The 20,627-nt window shown below is 39.2% G+C and overlaps 1 protein-coding gene across 1 annotated transcript in view; it reads right to left on the reverse strand.

Moving 5' to 3' along the window:
- Positions 1-20,627, reverse strand: part of LOC139474145 (EF-hand calcium-binding domain-containing protein 6-like) — a 538,680-nt gene that overhangs the window by 42,726 nt on the left and 475,327 nt on the right. The window contains exons 11-13 of the mRNA XM_071257029.1: positions 19,781-19,947; positions 15,306-15,392; positions 3,994-4,079 (exon numbers count right to left, since the gene is read on the reverse strand). Of these exons, the coding sequence (XP_071113130.1) occupies positions 3,994-4,079; positions 15,306-15,392; positions 19,781-19,947 (340 nt within the window). The remainder of the gene's footprint in view (positions 1-3,993; positions 4,080-15,305; positions 15,393-19,780; positions 19,948-20,627) is intronic.

The raw sequence follows: 20,627 nt of genomic DNA on the forward strand, positions 1-20,627 counted from the left end.
TCACAAGCTTAGAACCCTCTCTCACAATTAGGCAAATGAAGCTCCGTAAAACAGGAGCAGTAACTCTGTCAAAATTAGTCAAAATGAAACGGGACTGAGATATGCGTATCATCAACATGTCGACATCTTGTGTGTAGAGTGTCAGGGATATTCTCTTAAAGCTGTAGGAGGAGTTGATTTCACAAGCTTAGAACCCTCTCTCACAATTAGGCAAATGAAGCTCCGTAAAACAGGAGCAGTAACTCTGTCAAAATTAGTCAAAATGAAACGGGACTGAGATATGCGTATCATCAACATGTCGACATCTTGTGTATAGAGGTTCAGGGATATTCTCTGGAAACTGTAGGAGGAGTTGATTTCACAAGCTTTAGTACCCTCTGTGGGACAGACAGACGGACGGACTGACGGACGGACAGACAGATGGACTGTGCCACGACATAATCCCCCTTTGGCCATTCTGGCCCGGCGGGGGATAAAAATCCCTCCACAGCATCTTTGGCTTGTCTGTCAAGATAGTGTTGCAAATAAGAGATTTTTTCACCTTCAGGAAAACCTTGCCTCCCTATGAGGCATTTGAATGCACTTTTCCATTTTGGGTACATTAGAGGGTCCCCAGAGAGAGTTCCTGGCTCTGGTGGAGGTAAATGCCCAATGTTTATCTAATTTGCTAAGGCCTTGATTAAATCTTCATTCTGAGATTCTCTGAGCAGAGCATTTTGACTGAACGGAACATTTTGAGAGTGTTTAACGTTTTAATCGGAACAGATTCTATGTCTGCATTCAGGTTGATACATGACTCATGTGGAGCCTTAATTTCACTTTGTGTAGGATTTTCAACCTGAACTGTGTCAATATAATCTTGTACAAATATGTTTTTTCCATCCGGACATAAAGCAGGAGAACGAATAGAATCCTCATATGCTTCACTTTCTAATTTCCTCTACAGCTTCTAATTGTGCCATAGCCATACATACTTTTGGAAGCAAATGTTCATCAGAATAACTGAATTCAGTTAGTTTCCCCATATTCACTACACACAATTGCCATACGGTCTCCTAAACAATCACGAATTGAACGCAGTTCAGATATGTCCATACTGTCAGATACTTCATGACGCTACTCGCCTGCCGACGCCATGCAGATAGTGCAGATTTTAAACGTTTCACACATAGTTCAATCTTATAATCAGTGTATTCTTGTGTAGGTTTAGCCACCCAGCTGCTTAAATCATCATTACAATTGTTAATATTGTCAATATTCATATCCATGCTGACACTATTTAAATTCAACTTACTCCCGGTAAAAGTTCTTTCCACTCAAAAGATGTTTTACTATGATAATTTCTAAAACTCTGAGTGGAGAAACTGAGTATTCATGATGTTTTTTATACAGAATTTCTATCATAGAGAAACTCAGTTATCCAATCCCCTGAAATCCGTAAAACATCTTGACAGAATGCGGATAAACAAAAGCCTTTTTCATCGGAAAGCATGGTACTCACTACATACCCCAAGGGAGCTAAAAAATACTGGCCACTTACGAGGAGAAACAATAAAGCGCTACTAAAATATCTTATTTACACACTGATACTGACTACCATGACAGTATTTATAAAAAAATAAATCACAATCTTAATTAAAATGTATACCCGAAAAATTTCTCACATACTTATTGGTAGGTGAATTCATAATTCATATTCAACATTCATTTTATTTGGCATTATATATGTTTCATATATTTATATATTTTTCACATCAGGGTTTAGAAACTTGGTCAACATATTCACTTGAATCACTAGTTTGTGAGGTAAAGCAGAAAGCTAAAGTTGCTGCTTTTGAGTAATTTCAGTTGATTTCTATTGGCTGATAAAACTATTTTTCCAAAAGTTTATTATACTAACACCAGTGACATCATACTCTAAGTAAATGGGATTTATCTATACAGTACTGGTTTATTTAAGAATGTGAAACTTTGTGGTTTCTGTTTTTCTTCCAGGTGGTGTAAAGAGTACTGTGGAAGCATATTTGTTTAAGTACATCACTGACAGAAAGGTATGCATGATGCAATGATATATACAAACATCTTCAAGAATTAAAATTTAGATGATTTACGCTATTGGGATACGATGACAAGCATCAAATCAGCAAGCCTGACCACCCGAGCCTGTTACTGTTAGTCTTATGACAATGCTAAAGCTGTGGCAGTCTCTCCAGGAAATGAAGCAGATGGAGTCAACAGCATTTCACATGCTCCAAGCTTCCTTCACATTGGCCAAAAACAGACATATTGATGCTCTTGGTGGTGATGATAATGATGTCCTCTAAGTATGTAGACAAATGTTATTGATATTATGCAATATTAACAACAAAATATTAATAACAGCTATGTAGTTGCACCTTAATAGTCAGGGGCTGGAATGTGTTGTATTCATGCAGATCATGTCATTTCGTCTTCATACATGCATCGAAATAGAATGTTCTAAAACAACTGATGTTATTTTGGGAACACTTTTCCTGTTTGTAATTTTGATTACACAGCAATCATTTTCAATTTGATAACACTAAATACCTTGTTTATAACCTTTATTGTGCCTTGTTCCATGAATGAAATTATCCATCAATATGTAATTTTGTTTTGCAGGTCATATCTTCCAGAAGTTCCCAATGTCGCCCATGAAGTAGGAGGAAACATGGACCTACATTTGCAAGAGATTAAATGACAAAATAAGGGCTGTTAAGAAGGGGAAATGTAGATTAGAGTTAATGTTGTGGGTGGTTTGGTGGGTAAAACAAGGAGATAATGAAATGTTTATTAAAGATCAGATTTTTATACAGGACAGTTGTTAAGGTTAAGACGGGGTATATAATTTAGCATTGGTTTTAAAGGCCTGTACAGGGGGGTCGTCTTATACATGGGGTCGCTTTATAGATGGCGATATACGGTAGTTAGTTCTCAATATTTTGAAGGAATTTTTTTTGTTCATTTTTGTATACAAATCGAATGTAAATAAATTTTGCTAATCTGTGCATTAATTACAAGTCATGTCTTCCATATGAACAATCCATCAAGAATTAATTAGCAGCGAAAATGTAGCTACATGTCACTAATATATACCTACATGCAGTTTTACATTTCAGTGGAATAAATATCGTATGGATTCACTGACTACTGGTGTAAAACATAAAGGACTCGTGTAAGTATGTCAAGTTGAGATCAAACAAGGTTTGGACTACATGTAGATCCCACCCAAGTTTTCCATTGGATCCCAACCAATTTCCCCACTGGGTTCCCTACCATATTTCCCACTGGGGTCCGAACCAAATTCCCTGCAAGAACTCTTTAGCGTCTAATATTTTATCTTTATCTTTATCTCTGAGAAACTTCAAAAGTTAGGTCCCTTATATGGTCCACGATACTCAGCGTGTGTTGAAATTCTGCTTTAAGCCAAGATCTGAATAGTAGCAGTCTGACATGTGGCAAATGCAGTCCGATAGGAAGTGTCTCGTGGTACCCAGGCTGCTGTTCAACCAAAGTCCAGCCAACTTCTTTGTCTGGAGTCCAACCATTGAAACACCCTTGTCTTGCACTTATATAGGGACAACAAGCCTTCTAGAAATTGCTCTAACAACATATTTTGCTGGAAGTTGATAACTGTAAACAAGTCGGAGCACTTTCTACCGGGAGGGTAACAAAGAAGTCAACCACGGGGACAGAGTTTGGACTATAAACACAAAGGGAGGTCACTGGAGCTGTATGTAACAAGCTGCCCTTCAGGACAACACAAGACATTTTATGGGTGCCTCATTAAATTGCTGCCACTTACAATCATCAGAAATGATACAATATATACTGCCACTTAACAACATCCAATCCTAGATCATAAATCTAAAAAAGGTTACTGGTGCACACAAAACCAATAACAAAGAAGTTATTCATTCCCTAATTTGATTATCAATTGGAACAATATATTACAGCATATAAAGGACACACTACCTTCCTCTGTTGTGAAAGTCAAACATCTGACAAAGTTCTTCCTTTTCTTGGGCTGTTAAGTTGAAGTACAGCCTGTCCATGAGCATCTGCAAATTATGAACATTATTAAATTGATGGCACAAGCAAGGCTCTGAGAGCATAAGGTGAAGGAAAGCACATAATACATTAATAATTATGGTGATGTCAACAAGGCAAGCAATCGGGACAAACTGTGACAATTTGACCATACCAATACTATCACAGAAGAATTTATCGTAAGTATTGAAAAGCTCACATTGTTATCATTGACAAAATATTCAACTGTCATCTGTTACTAAAATAATTTAGCAAGTGAGTCTGGCCGTTCTGTTGTGATTTCTATTTCAAAATTAAATATCCATGACCACCTGGTAACTCCCAGTGCTGTATATAGTAGCTGAACACCAACTTAATATAAATCATCTAGGCATTGTGTAATGAATAGTTCATTGTTTACACACCATTCATCCAAGCTATTTATTTATTTGTTTTAGTGAAGGTGTGAGTTTGAATAACTTTGCGAATTGTATTTGAAGTACACACGGTCTATGGCGTGTAGAAAATATTGACCTTTGACCATATATACCATATCATGACAGAAATTACTGGATTACCTCCCCTGGGTGGCTGGGTGCATACTTGATTATGAAGATCGGCTAAATCATACCACTCCACTAAAAATGGGAATACCCCTACAGTTATGGAGAGCACGAATCAGAACTTTCGTTCACCAGAAAGACTGCAAACAAGTTGAGAAAGTGTTGCCATACTCCCCACACTCACAGTGGATGGGCGGGACAGCAATGGCGTACCGGATTGTGCTGTGTACCACACTTCTACTTACATTGTGGACCTTTGGATCAGTCACTGGATCTACGATGAATTACACTCTAACTATGATGGACCACCAACCGCTTGTGTGCTGGCAAGGTGAGATTTGCATAAACTACTTTGAAAAAGGAACTTCGTTTACATCACGAAAACTGAACCACACACATGACCGTTGGAGACACCCAGTATGGTGAGCATACTACTCTTAGCAGGTGACATCGAGCTCAACCCTGGACCCATTGGTGATGACCTATCGGATCTTAAAGCAGCAATCATACAGCAGATTAAGGACTCGGAAAACAGATGTCAAAAGATATTACTTCAGTAAAAGAGGAAATACAGTCGAGAAGAGGTACGTGTTATTAAAAACGAGATCGATCACCAGAAAGAAGAACAAGCGATCCTAAGACTTGATATATATGCTATGAATAATAGAGTAGAAGACATAGAGAATTATTTGGATAGTATCAGTGAGTTGGGAGTCGAAAACCAAAAGAGACAAAGTAGAAGGAATAACATTATCCTCTATGACGAGCCCAAGAGAGGGGATGAGTGCTACAGTACTTGTAGAGAGAAAGCAGTAGACGTAATTAACAGGGCTAGAGACAAGGACAAGAAAGCGCCACCACAACATAGAGAAATTGAACGGGCCCACAGAATCTCTTCAAAATGTGGCCATAAACCACGCCCACTGATTGTAAAAATGTCATTGGAGGACAAGATGCACACTTTCCGATTAAGAGAAACCCTTAGAGACATGGGATATTGCATAGCAAATGACTTGACATATAACCAAAGACAAGAACTCAATAAATTACGAGCTGAAAATCTGACTGAAAGATTGTTCTATAAAGGAGGCAAAATCATAGAGGATATTAGATGAGAAAAAGGAACTGACAACAAACAGCAGAGTCAAGGTAGAGACATACACATTAAACAAGGTGACAGGAGAGACACACGGACAACACAGGATGACTCTGGGAGTGGGGAATGAAGGAGACGTTATCTTAGGTCATTCTCTCGCTCCCAGACCCCTGGTCAGAAGGCTGTGAGATAGGGCCATGAAAATTTATGGGTGCTTCAAACAAGTGAACATCAACAATGATGTACAATTTTTATTTTGGAATGTATAAGGGCTGATGGCTAAATTACAGAATCGTGACTTTGTAAGCTTTATATGTAAATGTGACATCAATGGATTGACAGAATCTTGGTCCAAAGAGATTGACTTACTATCCATATTCCTAGATTTTAAGGTTATAACAAAAAATGGAGAAAAGATTTCTAACTTTGGCACCTTTCAGATGGAATATTACTTCTTATTAGAAAAAAGTTTGAGAATTTTGTGAAATGGACAAAAATCCGTAAAAGTGGAATATTTGTGTTATTAGACAAAACCATATTCAATACAGATAAGGATGTAATGTACTAGTGTGTGTATATTCACCCAGAATCGTCACGCTGGTACAGTACGTTATCACCTGACTGTAGTGACGGTGTGTTATTGTTTCAAGAGGAGCTACTAGATGTTCTCACTGCGGCCACTATTATATTATGTTAGGTGGAGATTTTGATGCACGCACGGTTGCTGAGTCGGATTTTGTTGAAGATGATATTCTTGAATATTTAGAAAATGATAATTCTTCAGTGTATAGTTTTCTACTTGACCATTTTAATATGGTACGAGTGTCAGCAGAAAATGTGTTAAACAACTTTAGAAAAAGTTTGATAAATCTATGCAGTAAGATGTAGGTCAGACTCAGAAGTTGGAGACTACATGTTTATTGGCAATCAAGGTGCTAGCGTCATAGATTACATAATCTGTTCATCTGGGTTGTTTGACGTATGCTGTAATTTTTACATTGTATCACACACGGAATCCTGTCATTTTCCTGTCATGGCTAGCATACATACTTCTGTGTAGACTTCACCCGTGCAAGCTCATGGTAATAAGAAGGCTTCCAAATTCGTTTGGGTCAATGATGAAGCTGACCAATTTATGTACAACTTGTTGAGCAGTGAATGCAATTCTTTATTAGAAAAGGCTGTTGACGAAGTGTTACACAATATAGACGAAAGTGTTAGATACATGTCAGAGGCCTTGTGCACGGCAGCAAGTGACATGAAAAGAGTGTGTACTTTTAACACATCTAGTCAACAGTGGTTTGACCGTGAATGTGAGCTACTTAAAACAGAAAGATATAAATATTTAAACAATTTTAGGAGAAAAAAGGATAATAATTCATTATATGAGTATAATTGTATTAGAAATAAATATAATAGTGTATGCAGAGAAAAGAAAGCGAATTTTTTCAAAGGGAAGCAGGAAAAACTTGAACATTGTATCCGCGATTCGAAACAATTTTGGACCACTCTTAAAGGGCGAAATACTAATCATTATACACAAAACAATATTCCAATTGATGAATGGTTTAATTATTTCAGGGATCTGTTTTCAACCTCTACAGAGAACGAGGAAATATGTTTTGATAACGATGAAACAAATTTATTTGATAACTCTTTTTGTCAGTTAACTTCAGATATTCTTGATTCCCCTATAACAAGAAATGAAATTTCAGAAAGCATTGCAAACTTAAAAAGAAATAAAGCAGCTGGTGAAGATAATTTGATTCCTGAATTTTTTAAATATTTGTCCAAAATTCTCCTCCGCTATCTTGAAATCCTTTTTAACGTTATGCTTGAATAGACTTATTTTCCATAACAGTGGACTTTGGGGATTGTAATTCCTTTGCACAAACAGGGATCAACTAATGTCACCAACAACTATAGGGGTATAACTCTTTTGAGTGTTTTCAGTAAGATTTTTACCAGTATTATACACAAATGTTTAGTATTTTGGACCAATTCCTTCAATAAGATAGATGAAGCACAAGCCGGTTTCAGGCATGGATACTCTACAATTGATAATGTATTTGTATTGCAGACACTTGTACAGAGATATTTAGCACAAAAAGGAGAAAAAATGTTGTGGTCCCTTTGCAAATCACAAGGTATCAGTAGTAAAATTTGCATAAACCTGTAGAGGTTATGGATTCCCTGATGAAATCCTCCTTGGGGCACTTATTGCATTTTCCTTGCTCAAGAAATCTACATGACATATTGGAACCATTTTCCTTAATAAAAAATGTTACCACACAAAAAACAGCATTTTGTATGATATATGACCACCCCAACGGGGCCTCACCCTCTACAGGCGACACACGCCAAGGGGAGCGACTCTCACCCAAATCACTTTTCCAATGTCTCATAGCAGACGGAATGTGGGGAGGCAGGCGGCCGTGCCCCAAGGAGGATTTCATCAGAGAATCCATAAGCTCTACAGGTTTGTATGATTCTCTTTCAGATTAAATCCTCCTTGGGGCACTTATTGCATCAAGAAAGACTCCTAAAGATAATAAAGGAAGTGGCATCCGTCTGCAACAAGCGTAAATAAACACATCGTTTTACAAGACAATAGAGAATTAAAAAAATGGAACACTCCTAATCGTGAGGCACCACCGTCGAGAGGTGGGGGCTTGAGATAGGGAGTGGTCTAACCATACGCTATAAAAAGGGCCCAGTAGTGGGCTTTATCATAAAACGAGTGAAAACTCAAGAACACCCCCCTCCCCTCCCCCACACTTTTGTACAAGTGATAACGGGGACAATAATCGCTTGGGACAATACGCCTGGTAGCTATGCAGGCTGTAGGCTCCCGTTGGATCGTGCGAGTGCCGTGTGCAAAACAAGTCCCAAGGGGGACTGATATGCCGGACAGGCGGTCGGATCCTGTCCACTCCTGCCAAAAAGCGCTGCACTAAAGGGTGCTCACCCAGAAGTGCCCCGTTGATAGGGACGTGAAAGGCCGCAATAGCTGTCGGGACCCCCTGACTATTGAAGCGGCCAGGCCGGCATCAAGTCATAATTGGAGGAACTCTAACACCGCGACTAGATCCGCAGAAAAGGGATCTGCATGCCCTCTATCGACACACCAGCGAGTCGAATCCCTCCGCGAAGCCAGTATTGTGTCTGCAACACAGGCAGGAATACCGCTCTCCTGGAGGCAATTCCTGACAGTGGCCAAGCCACCCACTGAATCCTGGGATTTGGGTGGAGTGCCCCGTTCTGCATAGGAGGTCCGGTCGTAAAGGTAATAGAACAGGAGGCTGAGCCAGAAACCTGAGTATTACTGGAAACCAACTATGCGCCGCCGAAGGAACAGTGCAGTTACACTCCTGACCTTGACAATGCAGTCTTGTGAGAGGGAGACAAGCCCGCTCTCTGTGTTGAAATTCGCCCTTAAGAAGACCAGAGACTGAGTAGGGTTCAGATCTGACTTCGTTAGGTTGACTATCCACCCGAGAGATACAAGAATGTCTAACACCGCTTGTGTAGCAATCTGACTCATATGATGAGATAGCGCTCTTAGCAGCCAGTCGTCGGGGTACGGATGACAGAACCGACCTTGCGACCTGGCCACTTGGGCAGGAATCAACATCAGCTTGGTGAACACCCTCGGGGCCGTGGAGATCCAAAAGGGTAGAACCCGGAACTGATAACACCTCCCGTCGAAAGAAAACCTCAGGTATTTCTTGAACTTGGGTTGTATAGGTACATGGAGATAGGCGTCCTTGAGGTCTATCGACGTCAGCCATTCCCCGGTCTCAACAGCAGAGATCACTGAGCGCAGTGTCTCCATCCTGAAGGACGGTACCTCTATGAGTTTGTTCAGTTTTCTCAGATTGAGAATAGGCCTGAACCCTCCGTCTTTTTTTGGTGACGAGGAAATAAGTCGAGTAGTAGCCCTCGCTTACCTGTCCCAATGAAACCGGCTCGATAGCAGCTTTGTCTAGCAGTGCCACAATCTCAGCACGAAGTATGTCCGCCTTCTCTCGGGTAGCGGGCACCGGAGTGCGCCTTATCCCTGAGAAGGGTGGCAGAAGAAGTTTTCACTGAGGTAAGTGGCCTTCCCTGAGTGTGGACATGACCCAGGGATTGGAGGACACCTTCTCCCAGTCCGTCAGGAAGAGAGAGAGTCGGCCGCCCACGGAAACTTCCGGCAACAGGCAATGAACCCCAACAGTCGGCAGCCCTAAGACTGTCAACTGTGGGGCAACCTGGGGCTGGGCAGGAGCTATTGGGAACCCATCAGGGTTCCCGGCCCCACGAAAAGGCTGCTGGCCCTGGCAAGCTGCCTTGCCCCGGCCCTTGCCCTTCTTGCCCCTCCCAACACCCTCTCCTGAAGGAAGGGGCTGCTTCCAAGCAGGCTTGGACTTCCGATCCGGCGTATCAGCATAGGAGGAGGCAAGGGGGGAGGCCCCCTTGTGCAGCTTGGCACCTCCAACAAGGCCTTGGAGTCCTTGATGGATGCATATAACACAGTGGCCTCCCGAACTACCTGCTGCGCCCAAGGGAAAAGGGTAGAACCCAACTTATACGGGAGTGCAAGTAGTTCTTGGCGTGTGGATGCCGAGTACTTGGACACGGACATCCACAGCCGGGGCATGCCCATGACTGCGCTCATCAACTGGGAGGCGCAGCTACGGATATCATCCCTCGCCAGATGACTGTGGACCTCGGTGAGTAGGCCAGCCAACTCTGAAGAGTCGGACTGTCCCTCCCCCACCAGCTCCTGCTGCACAGCAGACAGGTAAGCCGAGTGGACGGCGATACGGAGCTGTTGCTCCTCAAAGCAAATGTAAGCCGCCTTCAGCTCCACCCGGCACATAGGGAAGGGTGGCAAACGCCGGGCCTGTTTAGCCTTGGCTAAGTTGGGGGTCGAAGACCCCCACAGGGTCACCGAAGTCAAGACGCACTCGTCCACGACCGGCACCTTGAAGTCACGGTCCTCCGCCAACAGGTACCGCCTAGTAAGTTCGGGAAGATTGAACCTTTACGGGCCCCCGATAGCAGAGGATCAATGACCTCGTGTACCAGCGAGGTCAGAATGCGGAACCGCACCTGGGGCGCTTTGCACGGAGCAAAAGTGTCCCCCGGAAGGCGGAACTCAGACGGATCCGAGACGGGCATAGGGGCAGCCACCTGAGGCAGTACTTGGACAATTTTATCCCTGACATGCCTCAGCGAGGATGCGAAGGAAAAACTCCCCGGAGCCTCCGAGTCATCCCCTCCCTCCTCCATTCACTCCTCATCCCTCGACTTCGAGCCAAAGGTAGCCTCCGACTCCTCGGCTAGAGAGGTCTTCCAGATATAGGACGTGTCCTGTACATCAGCTTAAGACAGTGTGATGATACCCCAATTTCCGACCAGTGGCATTACAAGACATTCCTGCATTATGCATGACGATTATTTGCCATCTTGTGGCATTTGGTAATCACCTTCGTGCCATGGTCACACAATGTCATGGAATAACCAAGCTTCAGAAAGCAATTTTAACGTTGGATATACTGCTTTTTGAGATACTCGAGGGTAGCATGCTGCATGGGCATATCATGCATGGCATGTGAGCTTTCATCATGCATGACTGATTACATCATCTTGAGAAAACATAACTCTTCCCGTAATTATATCTTTCATGACTGTTACAAATATTGGGACCAAACAATAATGAACTATATTAGCATGTGCTTAATTTTCTCTTTGTGTATATTTTTAGGTATGTCCATTCTATGTATCTCTAGCTTTACCTGTGGATGGGGATTCTGCATCAATAACCTGCGTATCAGATTTTGGCCCCATACGTTTTGAAAATGCTGAAGGGGTCCCCACTTTCTTGGCAGAACACTGCTAACAAATCTTTAAAAAAATAATTCTTATAGATCCACAAGTGTGGTTCATTAGTTCATTAATTTGAGCTGGGACATATGTTCAGAAAAGTAGATTGAGGTTTCTGATAATTTGGATTGGTTCATAACAATTCACCACATGAGATGGCTATCTCTATTGTTTGTCAAGGTTGATTTATACACATATAAACACTAGTAATGTCATCTTATTGTTATTCATCTTCCTGAGTCAAGGGAGATAAGTGACCATAAAAGTCCTGTAGCTTCCATCCTTGCTGAACCTAGGCTGGAATTATGGAGTTATATCTTGGCTGGTCTAGCGACTCGGTGCATAGTGCAAACAAAATCGCATAACAATGTGACATCCGGTTTGTTGCAGTGCAGATTTCGGTCAATTGCAGGATTTGCAAAGCATGTGTACCATCAATTTATATATTCCAAATCTTTCCATGTTTTTAATCAAGGTTTTCATATGATTTGATGCACTTCTCGAAGTAAGACCTGTTTTATTACAATAAAGATCTTGATTATCAATCAGATCGTCTTCCCTGGGCGTAAGAGTGACTTTAGACCAGTATTTCTCCCATAAGGTGTAACATTTCAGGCTGACCATATATTCATCTGTTTCTGAATGTTTGCTAGTCTTCCCTAATAGCTCTTTTCTATCATACACTCTAGATCAATATTGAAATTAATCCCAGAAACATAAACACAGGGATTTCTGTATGTTCCCAGCTGGTTACATTCATCCAATATTGGGACAGGGAAACATTTTTATCAAAAGAAGATTGAGGATTTTGAAAGTTGTAAATTATAATCAATGACAATATGTACTGAGCCAGTAAGAGGACAGAGGACTGGGTGTTTGTGTTGATTGGTTTGTCAACTGAGGCTGCCACAAGGCTGTCATAACAATTAAATGCAAGCAAATTTCACTTTTCCATGGTAAGACCTGCAGTTGCTAAGAGAAATTGAAGAAATTAAAAAAGGCAAATCACCACTTGACAAACTTCATAGTGACATGGACTCATATGTCAAACTTTCTGATGAACTGAGGCTCACAGTGATCACAGGAAAGTGCTTGAGAACTTGCAAATCAAGTACTGTGATGCTTTAATTGCAAACATGAAGGATCGAATTGGTTACACTCCAACATTCATTTGTGCAAAAGGTGTGTTTGACCCTCACTTATTGTCATTACAAAATCTCAGCTATGGTGTGGATGAAATGACAACCACTGGAAACCATTTCTTTCCTGACAATGAAGAGATGAAGACCAAGTTGCTTTCACAGTGGAGCCCAAAAGTCTTGCATAGTTCCCCTCTGAACAGCATATTCTTTATGTCATTGATGCTGAAGAATGAGGGTATATTCCATCTTTTTGCAGGGATCTTTCATGTTGTGGAAGTTACTTTGGCTTTAACATGCAGCAATACCTGACCAGAGTTAACAAGAGTTATCTTTCATGATACATGTAGTTGTGAATGGTGGTCCAAGTTATCCAAAGCATGAACATGATGAAGATATTTCAGGTACTGCCTCAGCTCTTGGTCAACACAACTACAATCAGGGCGACCCGTGAAGATCCGGGGTAGAATAGGTCTTCAGCTACCCATGCTCGCCATAAAAGGCAACTATGCTTGTTGTAAGAGGTGACTAAGGGGGATCAGTTTGTCAGACTCGCTGTCTTGGTTTGATGCATGTCACTGTATCCCAATTGCGTGGATCAATGCTTGTGATGTCAATTCCTGGATTGTCTGGTCTGGTCTGGAATATTGCTGAGTGTGGCTTCAAACAACAAACAAACATAAATGATGAGGGCTGAGATTCAGCTTTTGAAAGTGACATGGATAGCTCAGAATGGGATTTTGGGTGACTGTGACTTCTCCAGACTGGTTGGTGTACTCACTGAATTGCCTTGGTTTTGAATTTGACTGAAGTTTGTTAGTTACATACTAAATCTAACTATATGATAGATTCTTTCTAAGAGGTGAGGAGAGGTGATATAGCTATGTGCATGCACATGTATGTGTGTGGGTGTGTCTCTGCCTGTACTAGGTTCGAACTGATTCCTATTCATAGTGCTAGCCCCCTAAAATACCATGCCACAGTTTAAAATGAATACCCTACACAGACACAGTATACTGACTCAGAGCCGACCAGTCCTTGTTTTGGCCCCTTTTTGCCAAGCGCCAGAGAGTGTAACAACAAGTTTAAACATCTTTTGGTATGACACGGCTAGGGATCGAACCCACGACCTTCCACTCTCCAGGGTGGACGCTCTACCACTAAACCACAGAGGAAGTTCTTTTTAAGAAGTTTTCTATGATGTCTCTGTCTAAGGTTACTATCTACCTCCAAAATGAGATGTGATAGTGTAATACCTAACAAAATGTGTCTTTATGTCGAAAAAAGCTAATCACTTTCACACAAAAGTGACAATATAACTGTATATGCATGTAAAAAGCATGTTGTTGTCACTGTGATGACTTAAGTTTAGGCAACAAAGTGAAAACTTTCTTATCAAGCTCTGACAGTCAACTGAAATACAAATACTTACAAGAAGGCCACTGTGATGATCAACTGTATTGATAAAAAACTTATGAAATGAACAGCTGTGTTTTAGTTTGAGGTTATCATGTGATGAATGATGAACAATATTTGGAGTCAAGGTTAGTCATGAAATCCTGTTATTTTTTCAGTTACCTGTAGACAACAAAAGATCAATGAATTTTATTTTTGCACATGTAACTATCATAACCATATCACCACACAAGAAAATGTTAAGGTAATGATAAAATTGTTGTACAATAAATATGTAGCTTATTTCACTTATGGATGGTTTAGATTCCATATCTGAGCACTTAATAATTTAAAATTTCCAATGAGTGAGGGGTATGCCTCTATTCACTGCCGTCCGTCCCAATGCCTCTTACTTTCAGATATGTGTCAGCTGCTGGTAATCATTTTGAGAACCAGACATAAAACTAGTTTCAATATGGCTGCCATGGCAAAATTTGTAAAGACTGCTTGTTGAGCCGCTTTGAAATACCGTATTCGACGTAATAAGCTCCCTGTCCTAATAAGCGCCCAATGAGATATTTGCTAATATATTGGCTAGTGAACAATCCCAATTAGCACCCCTTCCAATTGATCAATGTACACAAGACGCATTTATTCTTGTATACTACGCACTCGTGTGTTATATGCACCCTTAAATATGGGCAATTAAATTCTGGAAAATATATCTGTCGTGTATAATACGACTTTTCTTCTGTATCATTTCAGGCTGTCAGCATAAACCACAAAATTTACGATCTTTCAACTCTCTTTTTTCTCTCACCAAAATTTTATTCTAATAAGAGCCCCCTATTTCTAATGTTGAGAGCGCCCTGGGCGCTTATTACGTCGAATACGGAACATGTATTATTCACATCGTTTCTTTTCCTGTATTATCAAACATAATTCAAAGTTTAGTATATAATTCTCCTATGTAACCTGTGTGTTTTCCTCTGTCATGTACTGGTACTAAATGGATACAGACTAAATGCAGTGACAAAGACTTGAGGTTTATTGTTTACATGAAATGTCTGACTAAACACAGTATGGTTTGTCTGCAATGGCAAAGTTTGTTGAAAAGACCATGCACAGTGACATTATAAACCTGTTTCTTTTGGGTAGGTGAGTTTGATATGAACCTTGACCCTGGTACATTACCTTCATCTCTGTCCTGGAAATATGTGATAGTCCCTTTCGATCTCGAGTTTGAAAATAGGTCATCAGATAGTCACGCTGACTCTGTACCTAAAAAAAAATATGTAAGCTGCAGATGACAAACAGGCCTTGAAATATATTTACTACTGTCAGGGATCTGGTTGTATCAAAATTTGCTGACACATTAAAGACAATATGTATTTAGAACCTAAGCAGAGACTGGGACAGGCATTTGGGCAAGTTGGAGACCGATCACTGCGAGCACTTTCAAACGAGAAAGCATGAGATTCAAAGGTTTACATGCAAGGTTTTCGAGAATTGACTAATCCATCTGTCAAACCATTTACATATTTATAAACGTTGAGTTTTGTTAGTTTTCCTGATTAGCTAAAGGACATAATATATAAGTCACTCTAAATGTATCATTTGACATTCTTGCGAATTTTTAACGAACGGAAACATCGTACCACATTCCATTGTTCTATCATACAAAAAAAATATGGCGGCCTGCAAGAAATTCACAATTTATCCATTTTTCAGTACAAATTACTCCATTTAATATGACTGGAGTCATCGGAAGATTAATTATATTCCTTTGTTGTGACATAATTGTTTTAATTTGGGTGTTTTCGAAAAAGACGTCTATCAGAAAGTATCACTAAAATTATTATCTCACTACTTTTTGGTGACCACACTTCATTACCCAACACCATATGGTACATGTATCTCGGTTAAACATCGTTATAATAATCTAAAAGTAGATTTTAACATTTGACTAGTATTTTGCACATGCTGCCATGCTAAAAAAAAATGTTAAAATTTTCTTTTTGACTTTTTGAGATTTTAGAAAAAACATTGAATAATCCAAGTGATAATTGTCTTGTTTAGATGGTGTTTGCTACAATTTACATTGTAAAGACGAAATGTTTGGACAACTTTCTCAGCTAAATGACAAATAATTTTGACCATATAATTTACTCATTTTGAAAATAATTAAATCATAAATTTTAATCAGAGCTAATTAGGATACCAGTGAACAAACTTGTTTTCGTTTAACAAAAATATTATCTTTGTTAAATTATGATGATATCTTCCTCGTTTCCATTAATTATTATTTTGTACACGAGGCCACAATAAATTAATTACTTTAATTTGAAAAGTGAACGGGAGGCATTTGACAAAGTGCACGTTAATCCTGTTTTTACACTATCTGGTTATAAAGAGTGTTCATTGTATATTTGGTTGTATATTTGGATTTATGTTTGTTATAAAATTTTACTAATTTTATTCAAAACTTCATTCATTACTGTTTACATTAATTTTGATAAAATAATGATTACATTACAGATATTGGCACTTTGAAACTAACGTTAGTTGATAGAGACTGGATACATATATCATAAAAGCCATATTTTGACTCATTAACTGTTAACAGTTGTACAAAAAGCCAAAAGCATCATTAACTGTTAACAGTTGTACAAAAAGCCAAAAGCATCGTTTTTCCATCCATTTTACGCTTGATAAACTCGATGCTTTTCCGGACACTTTCTGCATGCTCACCAATTAATCATTTTTAATGAGTATTTAGTCGTTTTTCCGTCCAATGACCTATATGAAAAAAAATGTTTACGTGTATGCAGTGTAAGAATGACCACAAGGTAATGAGTCTGTTGAATGTTACCCTGTGAGGTCTGTCACATCTAGCACTAATTTGATGCTTTCTCCATGTTCAGCAGTAGTATAGGTAATGGGGGTTCTGGCTCACTTCCACTGGAGCCGGATTCATATACCTATACTGCTACTACAGGTGGCATTTTTTATGTGTAAAGGACTATGCGATTCAACGATAGTCATGAGATTAAGTTAAATTGACTCCAGCTCACCACCACCTGGAGTCTATGATATAAATTTTTATAGGTAATGGGGGTTCTGGCTCACTTCCACTGGAGCCGGATTCATATACCTATACTGCTACTACATGTAGCATTTTTTATGTGTAAATGACTATGCAATTCAACGATAGTCATGAGATGTATTAAACAAAACATCAATATTAATTAATAATGAATAAAATTTACTATAGTCCACGAGGATATTGGAAAGGTGTAGGAGCAATAAAAAAATTAGCCACCGCGGCTAAGGTATCTAAAGATGTGGCCAAGGATTGGTTAAAGAAACAAGCGATGTGGCAAATATATTTACCGGCACCACGTTATATACCGAGGAAGAAGTTTGATATTTTTACAACGAATGAAGTTCATCAGGCTGACCTCTTGTTTCTTCCTCACGATAAGGTAAAACGCAAAACGTATAAATACGCTTTAACAGTAGTGGATGTGGCTAGTCGATACAAAGAGGCCGAGCCATTAACCTCAAAAGATTCAACAGAAGTAGCTAATGCACTGAGTCGCATATATAAACGCGGACCACTAGAATGGCCTAAGCTATTTCAAGTAGATCCCGGTCGTGAGTTTATGGGATCGATAACTAAATTGTTAAGAAAGCACAACGTCAAAATCGTCCGTGGTGAAAGAGAGGCCCACCGTAGTCAAGCCATTGTTGAAAGATTTAACCGGACATTAGCGGAATGTTTGTTTGACATTCATCATATTATTCTTCCTATAAGATGCTTTGTGAATGTAACACACTGCAGCATGTACATATTTCCTTTGCAGAATTGTGAAATATTCATTATGGCAAATTTATACAGATAGGTTAAATAAAAAAAGGCACTTCATATCTTAAATCAAAAGTAAATGTATACCTGAAGGAAATTCGTCCCATTATATTTTTATTAATTTATACACATGTGTGGACAACTGTTTGTTTTACATTTGGATTTTGCATAAGATTGCATAAGTTGCTTGTTTCAAAATACTGTAAATCTTGAAATTAATGCGAGCATTGATTAAATGCGAAAATAAGACGTAATGTCAATTTCTATGTTCAAAGAAACAGCTGATTATTAAGAGTTTCATAAATTCTATGTCATTTTAATTAGTATTTGTAACAGTACTACATACATGTACCATTTTGAAGAAAAGCATTATTTTAATGTGTGAAAAGATATTGAAAAGATATTCAAATTATAATTCATGATTGCAACAGTTAAATACTTCATGAAATGAATGCGTTGTGTACTAATTCATCCACACCCAAAGGAAATAAGAAATATGTACAACGATGCTGATGTTGGCGTATACAAATATGACATCACTACCGGTAACCTCCTGTCATAACATAGCGAGTTCACTTATAGTAGTACGCGGAATGTTTAGAGTAGGTTTTGCCGTGATGGCGGGATCACATATCGTTTGAGTGGATCCAATAAACAGTTTCCATACATAACAGGGAGTTCATAACATAGCAAGTTTCATTCATCACAATAAAAACAGTCTTACTTAATGCTGTAACATTCCTTCATTTCCCAATAAGTTCCATTGAATGTTTCACATAATCCATTATTATCCATAGTTCACACATTGCTGACATGGCATACACAATTAAAGGTTCAAACCTTGCCAACATGCCACATTAGCTTACACCTAATCACGACCTGGGAACTCACCACTTGAAGAGAAATAGCCAAGCTACAATTGCGTAACATCAGGGCCAATAAAGCCAATGTGAAGTGAAGCTCAACCTAAGGACCATATACAGGCTCCAGTAACGGTACCACTAGTTTGAACAACAACAAAAAGACAAAAAAAACAAGAACACTGCCCACCCACACTTTATTTTCAAAAGCCATCGCCTGAGAACTGATTCTTTTATTTTTTTAAGCCTAAGAATTTTTGTGATTAATAGTTGTTGACCTAATCACCAGCACACAAAGTCAGCGATCTAGCCCACTCACTGACTTTGTGTGCTGGTGATTAGGTGCCTCACTCTGGCAGTTTGGGCTTGAATCCCCGGACGGGACTCAAACCCAAAATGTATGAGAATCTGTACTTTACTGAGAAAGTGTTATCCAAAATATAACATTTGTTACATTTAACCACTTTCTAAATGGCATTTTGTATTCATGGTTTAATGTTGCTTATCTAAATGTATAAATATCAAGAATCATTCAAACATGTTTTGGTATATATCTGAAAAATGATAACGTTGGTATCTAGTAAACTGTCAGGTGTTACATAACATACCATACTAATGAGACTATTAATACATAGATGGATAGGACAAAATATCGAACTATTTGTACTCTGTATCTGTATGTCATGCATGTGTGGATGTGTGTTTATAATATCTTAATTAATGGCATAGATCATCAATGTACATCATAGTTTCATACACATAACATGAAATAGTGACAAACAAGGATCCTTTATGGTAAGGCCTCACACAAAATGCAGAAGGATTTGGAATCTGATAGATTGTAAATACATTCAACATATAAGGTTTACATAAATACATGTTAATTTTCACAATCCCATTCTTAATCTGAATGTACATTATGATTGTATAAAGACTCTTACCTGCCCTTTGACTTTTCCACACAGAGAGTGCATCCTAATGCATGCAAATGCTTTATCTTTTGAATTACAGATTCCGCTCTGGTCTGATAGACCTATGAAACGACCCTTTGTGTTCTTCACTGTTGCATTCACTCGGCTATAACTTTTCTTTGCTGCCATGACAATTCCTGAGAAAAGAAAATACATAATAATTTAATATGCCAATTGTCTCTTTCCATGTAGTTGTGGTTCCTCTCTTAAAAAATACAAATGGCTGATGCAGTAGTATAGGTAATGGGGGTTCTGCCGTACCTCCACTGGAGCCGGATTTATTACCTATACTGCTACTACAGGGGTGGGGGGGGGGTTATGCAAAAATGACTATGCGATTCAACGATAGTCATGAGTCATATTAAAAGAAACATCAATATTAATTAATAATGGATAAAATTTACTATAGCCCACAAGGATATTGGAAAGGTATAAGAGCAATAAAAAAATTAGCCACCGCGGCTAAGGTATCTAAAGATGTGGCCAAGGATTGGTTAAAGAAACAAGCGATGTGGCAAATATATTTACCGGCACCGCGTTATATACCGAGGAAGAAGTTTGATATTTTTACAACGAATGAAGTTCATCAGGCTGACCTCTTGTTTCTTCCTCACGATAAGGTAAAACGCAAAACGTATAAATACGCTTTAACAGTAGTGGATGTGGCTAGTCGATACAAAGAGGCTGAACCATTAACCTCAAAAGATTCAACAGAAGTAGCTAATGCACTGAGTCGCATATATAAACGCGGACCACTAAAATGGCCTAAGCTATTTCAAGAAGATCCCGTTCGCGAGTTTATGGGATCGATAACTAA

Source organism: Haliotis cracherodii, unplaced genomic scaffold (assembly GCF_022045235.1).
Source record: "Haliotis cracherodii isolate W230 unplaced genomic scaffold, xgHalCrac1.p SCAF_3, whole genome shotgun sequence".
Lineage (NCBI taxonomy): Eukaryota > Metazoa > Mollusca > Gastropoda > Lepetellida > Haliotidae > Haliotis > Haliotis cracherodii.